This window comes from Oncorhynchus mykiss, chromosome 11 (genome assembly GCF_013265735.2).
Source record: "Oncorhynchus mykiss isolate Arlee chromosome 11, USDA_OmykA_1.1, whole genome shotgun sequence".
NCBI lineage: Eukaryota > Metazoa > Chordata > Actinopteri > Salmoniformes > Salmonidae > Oncorhynchus > Oncorhynchus mykiss.
The window spans coordinates 47,210,791-47,231,008 of record NC_048575.1 but is presented as its reverse complement, the minus strand read 5'-3'; the positions used below and the strand labels follow the sequence as shown (position 1 = coordinate 47,231,008).

Here is a 20,218-nt window from a genome sequence, read left to right as displayed (position 1 = left end):
TCCTGTGTGTGTGTGTGTGTGTGTAGTTCAGACGTGGTGTGGGAGTCCAAGCCAAAGAAGAAGTCTCGCTGGAAACCCCTGAGTGGAAAAGATGCCGAGCTGCTGGAGACCCACTTCAAAGAGTACACAGAGAGTGGACCAGTGGACAACGCCATCTTAGACCTGGAGAACAACTTCCAGGTCAGGCAGCAACTGGCTATGCCTCTGTCTAGTACCATGTATACCATACCACCCCCTTGATAACCAACCCCTTGAAAGCTTTAGAAATTCTAGAGGTAGACGTTGTTCCTAGTTTTGCACAGCTCCAGTAGAACTGTTGTGTGTGTGTCCTAAGTCTAACTAACTGTGTTATCAGGTGTCTTTGACCCATAATGGGCAAGACATGAGGATGATGCAGCCATATGACGCTCCAATCAGGAGGAGCTTCCTGCCAGGGGTGAAGGTGGAGTACAGCGTATCGGCCCGCCAGAGTGCCTACCGTGTCCAGATCAACCGCATACAGGTGGGTCCCCAGAAAGTTGGAGAGTGTGCATTCTATCCAACTCTACAGTAGGTCCCCACCCGACCACCAACCATACGATAGAGTTTTTACATTGACTGTTTGTTCATCTTACCAACCGTTCAATTAAAATGATTTCATGCTGACCCATTGGAGACATGGTTGGAGGGAAACATTTTTTTTAGTGCTTTTGTTTTTCCACAGATCCAGAATCAGCTACCTGGAGCAATCTTCCCATATGTCTTCTACCCTATAAAACTACCTAAGTCTGTCACCATGGACTCAGGTCAGTCCCAAGCTCTGTCCAAGTCTCTCTGTGTTGTGGATTTACACTTTAAAATTGACACCCTTGATAAAGATAAGATCCCTCCCAATGTGTTCTCCAATCTCATAAATCATTTTAGAAAAAGGCTCGAGTTCTATTACCCTCGCAAGGTGAGGTTTTGAAAACAGGCTGTCAATCATTTTGACCCCTATCTTTTTTGTTTTTCTTGTTTTGTATTATTTGTTAAACAAAACCTCTTTCTCTGAGCAATTGTATTAACATAAAATAATATAATTGTTCAAATGTTGGAGCATACAATACATGCTCATTTTCAGTTATTTTAGTCATTTTTGCTCATCTGTATTAAGGGTGTCTAATTTTGGACCCCACTGTAACTAGCTAAATAGGCAAAAGGAGCGATTGGGGACGCCTCCATAGGCATTGTTAGACTGGAGTTCTATGGATAAACACATCGTGATGGCTTTTTTCTGCTCCTCTCTCTCCTGCAGAGCCCAAACCTCTGACCGACATCAGCATTGTTACCAGGGCAGCAGGGCACTCTGATATCTCACGCATCAAGTGAGTCCATCGCTATAGTTCATGTTCTTTCCATATCTATCTCTCTCTCTCTCTCAACCACACATACCAACATCCCTTTCTTGGCATGTTGACTAGGTATTTCAAGGTGCTAATCCAGGAGATGGATCTGAAGTTGGACTTGGGCTTCCTTTATGCCATCTTGGATCTGTTCACTCCGGAGAACGCCAGCGTGATGACGTCAGAGCAGCAGGTTTTTATGTGTAATATTCTTTATTTATGCAGGAAAAACCCATTGAGCGAAAGGTCTCATTCTCAAGGGTGCCCTGATCACAGTAATGCAACAATCCAATACAATGTCAAATAAAACAGCACAACACAATTTAAGAAAAATGGTTACATTTCTCAGCTACTAAGTCCTCAATTAAGATTTTTTATATTATTTATATTGCTCGAGCAGTTTTGTAAATTGTTCCAGTAGTGAGGTGCATTAACTAAAAGTGGAATTACCTAATTTGGTGGAGACCCGAGGAACCTTTGAGAGTTAACCAACCCTGTGAACGGGTTTGGTAACTCGTGTTTTTTTACTTCAACAGCAAAGTTAGGGAAGTCGGAAGCTTGTTTAGTAGAGCTTTGTAAATAACTAATCTGTGATTAGGGCTGTCCCGACCCCAAAAAATCTTGGTCGATCAAAAGTCGTCTGTTCTTTCTACTAATCGATTGCTCAAAATGTTTAAACTTGTAAAATGTTTAAACTTTTCCATTTAAAGACACCAATGTGTTTTAATAAAATCAACTATATGCATTGAGCTTGTCTGATGCTTTAAGCTTACTTTTTTTTGCTGGAAGAGGGTGCCAGATCTAGATAACCAGAAGAAGGAAAACCTTAACCTGACCCAACTAGATATTCTCCTCCCGTTCCAGCTGGCTTTCGCAGATTCTGCCATTACTCCCCTGAAGTTCCCGATAATAGGCCGCATGAGTCGTCGGCAACCTTTTCTCATCTGGAGTGCCAATTTATCTGACCACTTCTACCGATCTTCATATCTCATTGTCATGTGGTTAATCAAATTCTATCCAAGTCTAAATGAAAATCATATGAACCTAAAAAGTAACTTCTATTGCCAACTATGTAAAAATATCCTACATAAAGCCAACCAATAAAAACATTGCAGCCTGCAGGTAGAAAATATCCTCGTTTTTAAAAAGAAATATCCAATAAATCACATTGGCTACACATGGCCTGTCTGCAACAAACTTGAAACATTATATTAACTTGGGTCTAGCCTGAAGCTTGTGCTAGGGAACTTACAACATTGTATAAAAATATTTTGGGCCCTCAGAGTTTCCTGTGCCTGTGAGCTCGGGACAGACACAGCTGTAGGCTATTTGTGCAAGGGGTAAGAAGCAGTGCTTGACTTGGGCAGGAGCTCACCTGAGCTGAGTACCGGCACCTCAAATGTTCTACTGCTTGAGCTCCTGTTCCTCTTATAGAATATTAGCTCAACAGTATTGTTGAGCTCTTGAACCTAAATATCAACAGTACCACACCCAAGATGAGTACCGGAACCTATTTCAGTCCAAGTCAAACACTGTTAAGAAGCCTATTTTATGACGTTAATGCGGGGTCAGAGCATGACATTTTTCCCTTTCACGCTGAGTGGTTAGCGAAAGGGAGAGCGCTGGAAATATTTTTCAAATGCATTGAGGAACTATTGTAATTCTCAATGCATGTAAAAAGAGACTTCGTTTTTCTGCTGTTTGAGGTGAAAACATTACTTTGAGAAGCTCCACAGGTCATTAGTGGTGGTGTGTTAAGCTAATCAGAAATACTATCAGATCCCCAAATGGGCACATTTTAAATGATTATACTTGCGAGCAGGCCAGGTAGCCTATAGGCCCACTTCTGTGTGTGCTCATCCTTACTCAACATTGTCAGGAGAGCTCCAAACAAAAGACAATGACTATATTGACGGAACTCATAAATGGAATTAAATAATCCTAAACTTGTTTCTCACAAGTGTAGCATAGATTGTGCTCTCTGCAAACAATGTGTCCACTCTGACAATGAAGACTGGAATAATAGCATTGAATGCATTAAAAGAAAGGATCGTAACCAAATATTATAGATTAGAAATTATATGAATAAATGGTGAATGTACTACTGGTGATACAGTGCATTCGGAAACTATTCAGACCCCTTGACTTTTTACACATTTTGTTATGTTATTGCCTTATTCTAAAATTGATTTTTAAAAAAAAACATTATCATCAATCTACTCACAAGACCCCATGATGACAAAGCAAAAACTGTTTTTTTTTAGAAATGTTTGCTAATTTATAAAACACATTTTAAAAAATCCTAAAGTATTCAGACCCTTTTTGCTATGAGACTCAAAATTGAGCTCAGGTATATCCCTCTTTACATTGATCATCCTTTAGATGTTTCCATAACTTTGAGGCCACCTCTTCTATTCTATTGATTTTGACATGATTTGGAAAGGCACACACCTGTCTATAAAAGGTCCCACAGATGACAGTGCATGTCAGAGCAAAGACCAAGCCATGAGGTCAAAGGAATTGTCCGTAGAGCTACGAGACAGGATTGTGTATAGGCACAGATCTGGGGAAGAGTACTAAAACATTTCTGCAGCATTGAAGGTCCCCAAGAACACAGTGGCCTCCATCATTCTTAAATGGAAGAAGATTGGAACCACCAAGACTCTTCCTTGAGCTGACCGCCCGGCCAAACTGAGCAATCAGGGGAGAAGGGCCTTGGTCAGGGAAATTACCAAGTACCAGATGGTCACTTTGATAGAGCTCCAGAGTTCCTCTGAGAAGATGGGAGAACCTTCCAGAAGGTCAACCATCTCTGCAGCACTCCATCAATCAGGCCTTTGTGGTAGAATGGCCAGACAGAAGCCACTCCTCAGTAAAAGGCACGACAGTCCGCTTGAAGTTTGCCAAAAAAGCAGCTAAACGACTCAGACCTTTTTTTAAAATGTTGTTTTTTATTTATTTAACCTTTATTTAACTAGGCAAGTCAGTTAAGAACAAATTCTTATTTACAATGACGGCCTACCAAAAGGCAAAAGACCCCCCGTGGGGACGGGGACGATTAAAATAAAGAAAGAAAATATAAATATAGGACAAAACACACATCACAACAAGAGAGAACTCAACACTACATAAAGAGAGCCCTAAGACCGCATAGCAAGGCGACAATACAGCATGGTAGCGACAACACAGCATGGTAGCAGCACAACATGGTAGCAACACAACATGGTAGCAGCACAAAACATGGTACAAACGTTATTGGGCACAGTCAACAGCACAAAGGTCAAGAAGGTAGAGACAACAATACATCACACAAAGCAGCCACAACTGTCAGTAAGTGTCCATGATTGAGTCTTTGAACGAAGAGATTGAGATAAAACTGTGCAGTTTGAGTGTTTGTTGCAGATCGTTCCAGTCGCTAGGTGCAGCAAACTGAAAAGACGAGCGAACCAGTGGGTCTTGCAACGGGTATACAGAGATTACCAGTTTACAGAGGAGTATAGAATGCAGTGATGTGTCCTATAAGGAGCATTGGTGGCAGCTGGGGTGAAAGATGAGCGATTACGATAGAGGAAACCAAGTGCTGAGAGAAGGACAGTGTACCATCTAGCCATACTCCCAAGTACTTGTATGAGGTGTCTACCTCAAGCTCTTAACCCTCAGAGGTAGTAATCACACCTGTGGGGGGGAGGCATTCTTCTTACCAAACCACATGACCTTTGTTTTGGAGGTGTTCAAAACAAGGTTAAGGGTAAAGAAAGCTTGTTGTTGTACAACTTTGTTGTAGAGCATTTAACACAAAATCTGGGGAGGGACCAGCTGAGTATAAGACTATCTGCATATAAATGGATGAGAGAGCTTCCTACTACCTGAGCTATTGTTGATGTAAATTGAGAAGAGCATGGGGCCTAGGATTGAGCCTTGGGTTACTCCCTTGGTGACAGGCAGTGGCTGAGACAGCAGATTTTCTGACTTTATACACTGCACTTTTTGAGGTAGTTAGCAAACCAGGCCAAAGACACCTCAGAGACATCAATACTCCTTAGCCGGCCCACAGGAATGGAATGGTCTACTGTATCAAAATCTTTGTCCCAGTAAATATAATAGCAGCACAATATTGCTTAGAATCAAGGGCAATGGTGACATCATTGAGGACCTTTAAGGTTGCAGTGACACATCCATAACTTGAGCAGAAACCAGAATGCATACCCAAGAGAATACTATAGCCATCAAGAAAGCCAGTCAGTTGAGACAAAAGATTCTCTGGTCTGATGAAACCAAGATTGAACTATTTGGGCTGAATGCCAAGCGTCATGTCTGGGGGAAACCTGGCACCATCCCTACTGTGAATCAATGTGGTGGCTGCATCATGCTGTGGGGGTGTTTTTCAAAGGCAGGGACTGGAAGACTAGGATTGATAGAGTAAAGCACAGAGAGATCCTTGAGGAAAACCTGCTCCGGACCTCAGACTGGGACGAAGGTTTAGCTTCCAACAGGACAACTACCCTAAGCACGCAGCCAAGACAACGCAGGAGTGGCTTCGGGACAAGTCTCGGGACATGTCCTTGAGTGGCCTAGCCAGAGCCCAGACTTGAACCCGATCAAACATCTCTGAAGAACCCTGAAAATAGCTGTACAGCGACACTCCCCATCCAACCTGACAGCACTTGAGAGGATTTGCAGAGAAGAATTTGAGAAATACAGGTGTGCCAAGCTTGTAGCATCATACCCAAGAAGACTCGAGGCTGTAATCGCTGCAAAATGTGCTTCAACAAAGTACTGAGTAAAGGGTCTGAGTACTTATGTAAAATGTGATATTTCAGTAAGAAATATATATACATTTGCATAATTATCTAAACCTGATTTTGCTTTGACATTATGGGGTCTTGTTTGTAGATTGATGAGTGTAAAAATGTAAATAAATATCATCCATATTAGAATAAGGCTGTAACGTAGAAAAAGGTTAAGGGGTCTGAATACTTTCTGAATGCTCTATATATCTAATGAGGAATTAATAGGCCTCCTGAGTGGCACAGTGACCGGGATGTCATTGTCCCATCGCGCTCTAGCGACTCCTCGCGCTCGGTTGCCAGTTGTTCATTGTTGAGGCTGGCTTCCGGGTTAAGCAAGCAGTGTGTCAAGAAGCAGTGTGGCTTCTTGACATGTTTCGGAGGATGCATGGCTCTCAACCTTTGCCTCTCTTGAGTCCGTATGGGAGTTGCTTTGATGGGACAAGACTGTAACTACCTATTGGATATATCACGAAATTGGGGAGGAAGAAGGGGTAAAAAGTACAAAAAGAGAGACGCAAACAATTTGCACAATGAAGTTATGAAACAATGAATTTGTGCAAATTGGGGGGAAGAATGCATTCTGGAGAGAGCGAGAAGTACATTGTACTGGGCGCATGGTCAATCCAACGTCTGCATTGACCATGCAGCATTTACGGTGATATGGCCTCAGCAGAAGTCAGGGCAAGAATGGCTTCATCAGGACATTCATACTACTTGTGTTTCGCGAAGCAGTGCAGAACTGTTGTCAAGTGAGTTTGTGTTGATACTGGACGTACCGCCCCCACCTACCGTCAACCAATCCTGTCAATGCGGAGCTACACAGAGCCCTCCGCATTGTTACAGAATTTGGGAGGTGCATGGTGATGCGATACGGAGCTCAATTTGGCCTCTGGAGGCTCTGCAGTTGCGTCAAACCCTCCATATGGAGCTTCTGGCCACATTTTCGAATCAAGCAATAATTGGCTTTTAGTCTCGGCCTCTGCAATGGATTAGTTCACTGAGATGGGCGCAAATATATTTGTTACTGCTCGACTAAAACAATCTCGGTCGACCAACAGCCTAACAACCAAACAATCGATCAGTCGACTAATTGGGGTCAGCCCTACCTGTGATGAAAGTAATGGCACTATGGTAGATGCTATATGAAGGTTTAAGGGTGGCTGCTGCATTCTGGAAAATGGTGTCACCGTAGTCAACAACTGTCAGGAAAGTCGACTTTCCTATCTGCTTTTTGCTGTTTAGGGATTATCTAGATCTATTTCTAAAAAAGAAGCCCACATTAAATCTTAGCTTTTTTTGTTAAATCCTTGTCAATCCAAATGCCCAGATAATTATTGGCGGGAACCCGATCAATGGGAGAACTGTTCAATTAATAAATATGTAGTCCATCTGAAACATTTTTGTGAGAATTAGAGAACAATATATATATATTTAGTCTTACCCACATTAAGTACACGTTTTAAACCAACCAGGACTTTTTGTAAGGCAACAAAGTCAGATTGCAGCTCGAACAACACCTGTTCTACAGTTGGGGCGATGGCATACATATCAGTATTGTCTGCACACAGCTTAATATTTACAGACTGATATTATTTATAGAAATTGTAAAGAGAACAGGTCCCAATACTGATCCCTGCGGTACACCTTTCACAATACCCAGGAAACTAGACTGAACACCATCAGAAATCACACATTGTGTTCTGTCTGACAGATGATTCTCAAACCACTTCCAAGAAGCCTGATCCAGGCCCAGTTGATGGTCAACAGTTGATGGTCAACAGTTGATGGTCAGCAGTGTCTAAGGCCTTGGAAAAGTCTATAAATAAGGCAGCAGTTTGTAATGAACCAGGCTAAATTGAACTAGCATGTGCAAAGAGCCTATCAGGGTTAAGACTCCATTGTATCTCTCTCTCTCTCCTCTGTCTCTGTGTGTGGTGTTCAGGTGGAGTTGTTTGAGAAGGACATAGAGTATCTGAAGACGGAGCTCAACGACGTCTCGGCCACTGACACATCCCCTATCAGTCTCTATGAGTACTTCCACATCTCTCCTATCAAGGTAAGCTTCGGTGTCACCACAGTGCGTTCACTGTGTATTTTATTTAAGCAATAAGGCACGAGGAGGTGTGGTAGATGGCCAATATACCACGGCTAAGGGCTGTTTTTATGCACATCGTATCGCGGAGTGCCTGGTATATTGGCCATATATTGCAAACCCCCAAGATGCCTTATTGCTATTAAAAACTGGTTACCAATGTTTTGTCATACCCGTGGTATACGGTCTGATATACCACGTCTGTCAGCCAATCAGCGTTAGGACACCATGGCCAGACCATGACTAAAGGGCCTAGTGATTGTAACGAAGTGTTATTGACCAGGTATGTACCATAGTAAGGGCTTCTGACCAGTAGAAACGTATGGGCTTGGACTTTTTCCTGGTCACATCATCAGGTCAAGAAAACTGCCCTAGGGATGATCTATCTATGAGGCATGTTTGTTTGGCAGCTGCACCTCAGTTTCTCTCTGAGTTCTGGAGGAGAGGATGGTAACAAGGAGAAGAGGGAGACCGAGATCATCCCTGTCCAGTCCCTCAATCTGCTGCTGAAAAGCATCGGAGCAACCCTCACTGACGTGCAGGATGTCGTCTTCAAGTATGTACAAATACAATTTTATTTAACCTTTTAATTTATCAGGGAGTCATACTGAGACCAAGCAGATGAGCCCTGAATTACAGGAAATACACACATCAATATAAATACGAAACGCAAGCAGAAAGAACAACACGGTCTTAAAAAACAAACATATTTGTCAGTAACAAGGTCCTCAATCAGCTTTCTGAATTACACTAGAGGCACCAGAACATCACATTTAAGAACATTTTGAAGATTGTTTCACAGATAAGGAGCAAGAATGATGATGTACCTGATGTACCTAACTCAGTAGAGACCAAAGGAGTTTCCAGAGTTAATCGTCCCTGACACCGGGTGTGGTAACTCCCGTTTAGTAGTAAAGATGTTAGGTACAGTGGGACTTTTTGTAAGAGGGCTTTATAAATGATAACATGGGAATGTATCAACCCACTGTACGTCACGTCAAAACGATAAGAGAGCCAGAATTGGCGCCCGTAATAAAGCGCAGTGCGCTATGATAAACTGCATCTAACTGCTTTAATGAAGTGCGTTCATATAGATGATGTCGCCATAATCTAGGACCGATAGGAACGTTGACTGAATAATCTGCTCTTTAATATTTAGCGAGAGGCAGGGTTTATTTCTATAGAAGCCCATTTTTATTCTCAGCTTCTTAACTAACTCATCAATTTTATTTTTAAAAGACCGCTTTTCATCTATCCAGATGCTCAGATATTTGTAATAAGGGACATGAATATTGTAGACATCATCCAAAGTACTTACAGTGGTTGCTCCACTAAAGGTTTTGAGATTATGCCGCTGGATTTAGAGGTAATTTGTGGTTTAGTACGGTACCTTGCGTCACTGCTTCATTGCTCCAGACCAGCGCATGGGGGAGTTAGAGCACTGATTATGCTTTTGAATCCCAAGGCGCTACTATGTCTCTAACTGACAATGAATGGGCGACATAAACCAAATAGGAACTAATAATTCTGCACGACTTCAGTATTACTTACTAAAACTGCTGTTACGCTAAGGTTTGTATTCTTAGAGAAACTTGGACTATAATTAGGGTGTGGAAATGTTAGGATTATTTTGCTCTTACTGTAGTACTGTAGCCTAATCCCAACCAGTCACATTGTACAGCACCCGAGTGGCGCAGCGGTCTAAGACTTTGAAAACGAAATCTCCAAAATATATCTATTTTTTTAAACAAAGTTGTTATTAATTAATTTATAATTAATTATTAATTAATTATATAAAAGCCCCTTTTAAATATTCTCACATCTATTAGTAACCCTGTTATTCATAAGCGTAGCAGGCTGTCAATTCTGCAAACAAAGTTTCTAGGCTGGGCTATTAGCAGGACAATATATATTGGTTATGGCTCCCGAGTGGTGCACAATGGGATTGTCTTGACGTTCTCAAGTTTTATCCACTGAGATAGCGGTGGGCGCACGAAGTTGAAAGCAGGGGGCACGGGATGGACCGCAGCGCACAGAAGACAGACCTAGCTCACGGAAGGGGGGTGGACCCCCACCCCACTGGGTAGCACAGGGGCATTGCACTAATGGCGCTGACTAGGGAAACGTTCCCGCTTGGTGCCTGTCTGCACGTTCAAACTAAAACAATGTAACTAAAAATGGTTCGAAAAATGTCCCTTAGATATGAATTCAGAGGGCAGAAATGATTAAATATTAAAGCATTAGACCTCTCACTAAAGGCATCAGTCTAAAGTTATACGTAAATCCAAACTGGATTTAACGAAAAATGACATGAAAAAAACGCACATTTGTAAATCCCAAACTCTAAAAGTAATTGGAAAGGTAGATACAAATGATTTGTGACATTATGGTTACAATAAAGAATGTAAACAAGATGCTGTGTTTATTTACAGTAGTGATGGACAGCTGGAGACATTTTGAGAACAGGTTTTCAAACACTTGTTTTTCACAAGTGTACTGTAGCAGGTGTAGCCCTATTAGTAGGACAATACTCTTTATTGCCTTTTTATCACTCAAAACAGCAGTACAGTATTTCTTCATCAACATCTTTATGCTTTCGTTAATAAAATAACAAAAAAAGCCATTCAAATTGCAAATGTTTATTTAAACTACATTTTAGTTGCACTTCCACCCAGCTCCATAACCACGGGTTAAACCTTGCTGAGATGATCAATGTATTTGACCCAGTTTATACCCTCATTTCCAAACCCTCATTTTATACCCTCATTTCCAAACCCGGGCGGCAGTGTGTTTTGGGTCATTGTCTGCATTTGGAGAATAAAAAAATACATTTAGCCTAAAAGCCAACATTAGGTACAATACTAGATATATACATGTAAATAGGCATAAACATAGCAAAATATTGCTATAATCCTACCTTGAAAGAAACGATGTGGTCCCAGAAACACCTCTCTGACATAAGGTCCAGCATATCTCTTGATGATTTCTTCCTCAAAGAAATCTCGAGCCATGATACCTGAAAAAGGAGGCAACATTGAATTATCGTGGAACACATAGCAGTCCGTGAGGTGCATGTACCTTTTGCTTTGTAAATAGGTGAATTTACCATCAAAAATCCGATATGGGCCTCGTCCCTGACGAGAAATTGCCACCCTCACATGGCGTTTGAGCACATGCTTGGGACTCAGCTTGCTTAATAATCTTCTTCCTTTATTTCTGTAGCAAATTGCTCAAGGTCCACGGTTGATTTGTCTGTGAAGATGTCTTTGAATGTCTCGCTAGCTTTGATCCGGGCCTGCAGGATGCGAAGTTCTTTGTTTGTCAGACGAATCATCGGGTTGAAACTACAGAAAAATAAGTTGTCCCTCAGCTGCTTGATGAAATCTTCCATCACCTCTGTGACAATGCTGCGGCCTGGTCCAAATCAAACAACTCAAGCTTCCTAGTAAAGGCCTCAAATTTCTCCACCATGTCCTTGACTGTTTCCCTCTTCCTTGTAACTGCAGATTTAACCCATTTAAGTTACAGAATATGTCCACAGAAAATTCTGTGTGTGCAGCTTGCAGTTAACGAATCAATGTTTCTGCTTCGGGCCTCTATATGGGGCGGGAATACAACAGACAGTTAGTTCTCTGCTTAGATTCATAGTTACGTCTGAGATTTAATTATTTGCAAACAGCAATATTTTCATTGCAAATAAGACACTGGCTTGGCATTGGGAAAGATAAACGCATATCTCTGTACATTCTTCTGAAACTTTGATTTTCATTATCACCCTTCTTGATACTTTTTGAGAGCAACATTTTATCTTGCCATCAAGCAAATTATTCTGATCAAATGTTGACGTCAAAAAAAGTAGTGTAGCCTACGTACTGTAAACGTGTTTTTCCCCACCAATCAACAAACAGGAATAGAGAGTAATCAGATCAAAATTATCTGATTGTCACTGAATTTATTATGTACTAAGCATATGTGTTAAACATGTTAAATTTGTAGTGTAGTCCAATTTAATTGTGCTAATATTATATACTTACTATGTTCTGGCCTGCCGGCTATTGGCTCAGAAAAATTGGGCCAAACCTAATTGACGAACCCTGATATGTCTTACAGAGCCTTTCTGTAAGTCCACTCAAGTTTCATCAACTGTCTTCTGACTGGGATTAGGGTGTGGAAACAGTCACATTGTACAGCGCCATATTTTCCAAACAGAGTGGCGCACTGCATCGCAGTGCAAACTACGTTGCTACAGATGCTTGTACCCATGCCGGCCGCGACCGGGAGACCCGTGAGGCGACGGTGGGCTTTTGGTTTCTCCCCCTCTAAAAACATAAATAATTCTAAATAACAAACTGGCTTTATTTACAAATTAGTAAATGTCTCACCCCGTGTTCAAGAAAGTCCTTTTTCTCACTCACTTTAGGTTATTTGAAAACTAAATCATCTCCAAAATATCGTTATTTAAACAAAGCGATTATTATTAATTAATTTAGGATTATAGAAAAGCTAGAGGTCGACCGATTAATCGGCATGGCTGATTTAATTAGGGCCGATTTCAAGTTTTCGTAACAATCGGTAATTGCCATTTTTGGACGCCGATTACATTGCATTCCACAAGGAAACTGCGTGGCAGGCTGACCACCTGTTACGCGAGTGCAGCAAGGGGAGCCAAGGTAAGTTGCTATCTAGCATTAAACTTTACTTATAAAAAACAATCAATCTTCACATAATCACTAGTTAACTACACATGGTTGATGATATTACTAGGTTAACTAGCTTGTCCTGCGTTGAATATAATCAATGCGGTGCCTGCTAATTTATCATCAAATCACAGCCTACTTCGCCAAACGGGTGATAATTTAACAAAATAACATTTGCGAAAAAAGCATAATCGTTGCACGAATGTACCTAACCATAAACATCAATGCCTTTCTTAAAATCAATACACAGAAGTATTTTTTTTAAACCTGCATATTTTGTTAAAAGAAATTCATGTTAGCAGGCAATATTAACTAGGGAAATTGTGTCACTTCTCTTGCGTTCATTGCACGCAGAGTCAGGGTGTATGCAACAGTTTGGGCCGCCTGGCTCGTTGCGAACTAATTTGCCAGAATTTTAAATAATTATGACGTAACATTGAAGGTTGTGCAATGTAACAGCAATATTTAGACTTAGGGTTGCCGCCCGTTAGATAAAATGCGTAACAGTTCCCAACCGGAGAATTCCTATGTCTGTAGAAAAGCAATGGAACGAGAGCTAACTCTCTCACTCTGCCAGACACCTGGCTTAATCAGCTCTCATTCACCCCCCACTTCACAGTAGAAGCCTCAAACAAAGTTCTAAAGACTGTTGACATCTAGTGGAAGCCTTAGGAAGTGTAATATGACCCCATTTACAATGTGTATTGGAATGGAAAAGAGTTGAAAAACTACTAACCTCAGATTTCCCACTTCCTGGTTGGATTTTTATCAGGTTTTTGCCTGCCATATGAGTTCTGTTATACTCAGACATCATTCAAACAGTTTTAGAAACTTCAGTGTTTTCTATGCTACTAATAATGTGCATATATTAGCATCTGGGACAGAGTAGCAGGCAGTTTACTCTGCACCTTATTTATCCAAGCTACTCAATACTGCCCCCCTGTCACCAAGAAGTTAAGGGCTGGCAGAGGGAAGAGCAGTTGATTGACCGAATAGGGTCAATTAAACCACCGTTTCTCTCAAAAAGCCTGTTGATGATGATAAAATAATGAATAAAAGCATCACTTATCCCATTCTTCTCAGTTGTGATGCCAGTCAGACAACTTGCATGGCAGGGAAAAATAAGAATTTGTAGGCTTCTGTGCATTTGTTTTCCACAATTTTGAAAAATCACCAGAAGTCAGAGATGGGGTTTGATTTGGCTTTCTTAAGTCTGTTTTCTAAATTGTCTGAAAGATTTCCAGTGCACTAAAGGCAGGTTTCCTTTTGGCCCAGACCTGATTCATCTGAATGAGCTCAGATGACCCCGAAGAGCTAACCCTTGGTTTTCTATCTTTTGACTCTGAATTGTTTAATGGGGTGTGTTCATCTGCCAGGGGAATAAATATGGAGGAGACATTTTCTAGAGCCAACTCAAGGTCAACTCTGAGAATATAGAAAATAGTGGCTTAACCAGAGTAGAATGCATCATGTGCAATGGTTCACTCACTCACTCACTCACTCACTCACTCACTCACTCACTCACACCATACAGAGACTCTACAAAACCACTTAATGCTAATTATTTGCTTATGGCAAGGCTTTATTCAACCATGTCCTTTTTTTTGTATACATTTACGCTAGAGTCTGACCCAAAGTCATTTTCTGTAACTTCCCTAGATTGGCCTTCTTCGAGCTGACCTTCCAGTTTCGCACTCGCCAGCAACTACAATGGGAGGTCATCAGACACTACTCGAAACAGGTAACGTCTCACACACATTCCACTCCAAATGGGCTCCAATGGCCAAACCCAAACTGAAAATGTGCACGTCCAACGCAAATGTTCCCACTTCAATTAATTAATGTGAAGAATGTTAGTTCAATCCAGGTTCCTCATGTTAGAAAGGGGAATCCTAACAACTCATTGCGTTATTATGATACACGACTGAGCCGTGTTCTCATCTGTGTCCCAGGCGATAAAGCAGATGTATGTGCTGGTGTTGGGCTTGGACGTGCTGGGAAACCCCTTTGGACTGATCCGAGGTCTGTCGGAGGGAGTGGAGGCTTTCTTCTACGAGCCCTATCAGGTGAGACCACAGTACAACCAATATGAACCACACCAGGTAGGCGCTAAATCCCTTGTAGCACCGAACACTACCAGCATGGATGTGTACTACTTGACACAGTGCGGTAGTTATCCATTTAGATGGCATGTATCTTAGTAACTGTTTTGGGCTTCTCCAGGGAGCTATCCAGGGGCCAGAGGAGTTTGTGGAGGGTATGGCGCTGGGGGTGAAAGCGCTGGTTGGAGGAGCAGTAGGTAAGTTATGCTCTCGCTCATCTCTTTTCTGCTAACCTTGATTCTCTTTAGTTCCTTCATTGCCATCCCTCCACTTCCCGACTTAACTGTGTGTGTCCCCTGATATATATATCTCTTCCCTCTCCTATCTACTTGGCCCCTCTCTCTTCTTCTCCACTGTGTTTACGCTGTCCCCTCTCCCAGGTGGCATTGCGGGCGCTGCCTCCAGGATCACAGGCGCCATGGCGAAGGGTGTGGCTGCCATGACAATGGACGAGGAGTACCAGCAGAAGAGACGGGAGGCTATGAACAAGCAGCCTAGCGGCCTGAGAGAGGGCCTGACCCGCGGAGGCAAAGGACTGGTGTCTGTGAGTCTGACCTACTATAGTATGCTAACACCAGTACAGCCTAACTGACCCAGCAACACCAGCATAACCGGGGACCTGTTCAGTAGGACCCAACGTAGCAAAATTGAAGATGAGCATTGTTGTCAATTGAACACAACCAGTATAGCTGAGCAGTAGAAACAGTCTCTCAGGCCGGTTCTCTCTCAAATATGCTACTCTGTCTGTAACACTCGCCTTTTCTCCGTCTCAGGGCTTTGTCAGTGGGATCACAGGGATTGTCACCAAGCCCATTAAAGGTGCTCAGAAGGAGGGCGCGGCGGGCTTCTTTAAGGGTGTGGGCAAGGGGCTAGTGGGTGCTGTGGCCAGACCCACTGGAGGCATCATCGACATGGCCAGCAGCACCTTCCAGGGCATCAAGAGGGCAGCTGAGACATCCCAGGATGTGGAGAGTCTGCGTCCGCCTCGCTTCATCCATGAGGACGGGGTCATCCGACCATACAAGGAAAGAGAGGGCATCGGCAGCCAGATGCTACAGGTAACAGGAATTCTCGGGAAAACAAAACAAACTCTTATTTCCTCTAAACAGATGGCTCCCCTGACTTGGGTGGTGTTCATTAGGCACCAAATGGAGAAAAAAAGGAAACTACATGAACCTGTCCAATAAGAAACGCTTTTCTGTTGCAAAACTTTTCAAAAGGTTTTCCCTCTCGTGTCCTAATGAACACGACCCTGAGGTCAGGGTTCATGTTAATGAGTGTGGCCTCACATAGAAACACCCCCTCACTCCATCTCTCGCTCCACTTCTCAACCCCTTATTGCTTCTCAGTCCCGATTAGGTTTTCATTATCTCATCCTGTGATTATGTGCTTTCACCCACCTGCTCAAAAGTTCTCCCATGGCCGCATGGCTGCTGTAGCTCTGTGTGTGAGTCCCACTTAGTGATGGAAATGGCAGAGGTCGAGTTCCTGCCCGACTAGATACGCATGCGTTGCATAAACCAATGGTTGCATTCCACGTCATGGACTGTGCAGTCAGGCATCAGATTGCTATATCATATGACGTAGTTAGCTGATATGTTAACTAACCCATCCAGGCGTTGTAAAATCGGGCACGCGTCTGCCATGTAGTCGAGCAGGAACATGACCGGAGTTGGGGCCGATTCAATTTCAATTCAGTCAATTCAATTTGACTCTTGAGTTTTAATGGAATGGACCCAACCCTTGTCAGTGGCCTGTAGGGCTGTAGTGGAATGGGACCGTATTGAGCAGAAGCTGTAGTGAGCCAAGGCATTGAGGTGTTGGCTGTAATTTAGTTTTGTGTAGTTGTGGGGTCACTATACTTGTGGTTTCTAGCTGTAGCTTGAGCACTACCAGAATCTGTACTGTACTTCTGTATTGATGTTTCACTGAGAATGCTGAAGTGATGTCGTCCTTTTATTCCATTAACAAAAAAAAAAAAAGATATCCGTAGCGCTGGAGATTAATAGTAGCGTCAGTCTCTGTCTATGTGCTTGTCTGTCTGTCCTGACATTGGCTTTGTCTTCTCTCTTGTCATGTCCACAGAAAACGGTGGCCTTCACTGAAGGGAGTAGAACTGTCAGTGATGATGATGATGATGATGAACAAGCGCTATACATATCAAATGTGTTATTGTTACTATTGTTGATGTGGATGATAACAAGTAGAATGGAATTGATAAGCACTAGTTAATGCTTTGGTCTTTCCTAGTTTATCTTGAAGCTGCACTGTACTGGCGTTTTTGAGTGGTGATATGTTGTTTTTGTAGCGCTAGAGATGATTAGAGACGGCCGTGTCTGTCCTGTCTGTTCTGACATTGGCTTTGTCTTCTCTCTTGTCATGTCCACAGAAAAGGTTGGCCTTCACTGAATGGAGTAGGACTGGCAATGATGATGATGATGATGATGATGACAGCTAGAATGGAATTGCTAAGTCCTAGTTGATGCTTTGGTCTTCCATAGCTTTTAATGTGTTGTCAGTCAATGTGGAGTAGCCTGCTCCAGCAGGATATTTTAACATTCAATGCATCCCGAATAACACGACTAACCAACTGCCAGCCAATTTGTCATTCTCGGCTGTTTGTATGTTTTGGTTACTCTAGACGTACACTGTATTTCAATAGTTTTTATGAAACACCCATGTATTCTCAGGATTCTGCTGCTGCAGGACCCCTCTTGTCATGTAAAAGCATAATTCTACTTAATTTAACCGTCTTCTGTCATCCAACCTTCTACCCTATCATGTAAGGGGGAGGAGTCAGAAAGCCAAGAGACTCGTCAATCATACTCTTTGATCTGAGAATAATTCGTAATATTCTATTTTAGAGCAAGTTTATATTATTCACTTTATCTGGAATCCTTAAAGGGACACTTCTGGATTGTTGTATAGACTTCCCCAGAGTCAGATGAACTAGTTTTGCAAGCCAATGCTAACTAGCGTTAGCACAATGACTGGAAGTCTATGGGTATCTGCTAACATGCTCACCTCTGTCCACAAAACAGAAACGATACCAAAGGTGCTGGGGTGGACAGTGGTGCTGTTTCCCCTAATGCAGATTCCATCCTTAAGTTAATATGAAATCTGTTGTATTGGTCTGGACTGGATTCATGCAATAGTCAGTCAGCAGTCCTCCCTCTTGGCATTTTGGCACCTCCCTCTTTCATAAGACTCCTTGCTCTGCGCGCAGTCACATACTCATAGCCAGCACAACTTCCCTTCTGAATAAAGTGCATTTTGAAACCTCTATATCGTCTTCTCATCCCTACCTTTTCCCTTCACTTCATCAACACTCATTAACATGCTTTTATGAGCAGTTTATAAACGGTCCATAACAGGTATACATTGGACTCAATGACGTATCAGTGTACCGCAGTGGAACATTTTAGATGTCGTATGACATGTCTCCGGGTTTTTTATTTATTTTTTTATTTTTTTATTTCACCTTTATTTAACCAGGTAGGCTAGTTGAGAACAAGTTCTCATTTGCAACTGCGACCTGGCCAAGATAAGGCATAGCAGTGTGAACAGACAACACAGAGTTACACATGGAGTAAACAATTAACAAGTCAATAACACAGTAGAAAAAAGGGGAGTCTATATATACAAAGACCATGGCCCTGTTTTTGAATATTTTTTAAAAGCAACCTTGGTTCCCTTGACGTGATCACTGATCTTATGCAATTTGATGCGTAAGCAACAGTTGTAGCAGAGCTTTCTTCGATCCACCCATGTCAGAATCTCTTCAAAGAAGACGTAATCAAACGGGGGCCTAGGATGTGTCCAGTATACAAGTTGTTGTCAGGTCAGGAGGTGAAGTAGGTGTAGATCAGCAACAATACCATCAGATCATCTGCCAGAGCCTGTGTGAATGGTCAACATCCTGAAGCCATTTTAATCAAACTTTGGATAAAGGTACCGAGCGACTCGTTTGTGTATCATATCAACAGTAGACTTAGCGTAGCATATGTGTGTTTATATACCCAATTTGATAAATGTGTGCATATCTTCTCAAATGTGCTTGAACAAACCTGATAAGTTAATATTTCTCTTTTAGAAAATTGAAAACGGAAGGTTCGCCAAGTACAGATACTTTGCGCACGCCAAAGTGAACGAGTCCGATTTCCTGATGATCACCAAAAGGTAAGAGGCTGGCTGGGGTTTGTTTCTAAAAGTGGACTGCAGTGACTTGAGTGCTGCTGTTTCGCTTCCTGTGTCACCGTCTTGTCTGTCCGTGAATGTTCTGAGGCTCTACCTCTCTTGCCTTTCACCAGGGGAATCTTTTTCGTGACCAAAGGTACATTTGGGCAGCTGACCTGCGAGTGGCAGTATCTGTTCGACGAGTTCACCAAGGAGCCCATGATCGTGGAGGGGAGGCGGCTTCGGATCGAGGCCAAGGTATCCTCATCTGCTTATTGTCATCCATACACAGGCACACACACATGACTAACTACCACATGAAACTCTCCTTTATCAAACTGCTCATCATATCTATCTGAATAACCACTCCTGTTTCCATCCATCATGATACTCACACCTGCCTAGGAAATACACATTCACTAATTTGCATCCAAACTGTTTGTTCCTCTATTTTAACACTAGAACTGCTGGGCCTCGAGGGACACCCCTTCCAGCTAATGAGCAGTCATTCTTTCTAACCGTGTAATTAATACATTTCATATATGCTATTGGTAAAATAATCATTTGGTTGTGTTCATGAAGGCGTTAAGTAACATTTTCTAAATATAAAATAGCATTTTCATTAGTTTGTTACTGTAGGCTATATGTAAAAACACAAAGTGAACTGTTCAATCAATTTTATAGTCATGGTCTTTTGTTACAACTATGAAACAGAAGTCATGTGTTTTTTTTGTTTATTTAACAAAATACCCCAAGCACAAAGACAGGTCAGCAATGCGCTCGGTCAAATGATTAAAAGATTAACCTGAACATCATTAAAAGCTCCAAGTGTGCTTGATAATTAGTAAAAATCCGCACAAAATCAATAATTGCATTTAATAATGAATGCGTTGATACGACAGCAGTCGATTATTGTCAGCTCATGCTTACATGGTGTGCATTTTCAGCAATGGCATCAATTGGATATCGTTTAGCGCTTATCCCTCGTCTTGACAGTCAA

General features: G+C 42.1%; 1 protein-coding gene across 7 annotated transcripts in view; it reads left to right on the top strand.

The window, feature by feature from the left end:
- The window catches only part of LOC110535782 (vacuolar protein sorting-associated protein 13A), a 59,346-nt gene that overhangs the window by 35,625 nt on the left and 3,503 nt on the right, over nt 1-20,218 (top strand). For 5 of the 7 annotated variants that reach the window (XM_036935596.1, XM_036935592.1, XM_036935591.1 and 2 more), the window contains 14 exons: nt 27-180; nt 356-502; nt 704-785; nt 1,274-1,343; nt 1,440-1,554; nt 8,094-8,207; nt 8,654-8,799; nt 14,600-14,681; nt 14,893-15,006; nt 15,164-15,239; nt 15,423-15,586; nt 15,816-16,100; nt 19,136-19,221; nt 19,353-19,476. In XM_036935596.1, the coding sequence (XP_036791491.1) occupies nt 27-180; nt 356-502; nt 704-785; nt 1,274-1,343; nt 1,440-1,554; nt 8,094-8,207; nt 8,654-8,799; nt 14,600-14,681; nt 14,893-15,006; nt 15,164-15,239; nt 15,423-15,586; nt 15,816-16,100; nt 19,136-19,221; nt 19,353-19,476 (1,759 nt within the window). The other 2 variants (XM_036935595.1, XM_036935594.1) reach the window with 2 other exon arrangements.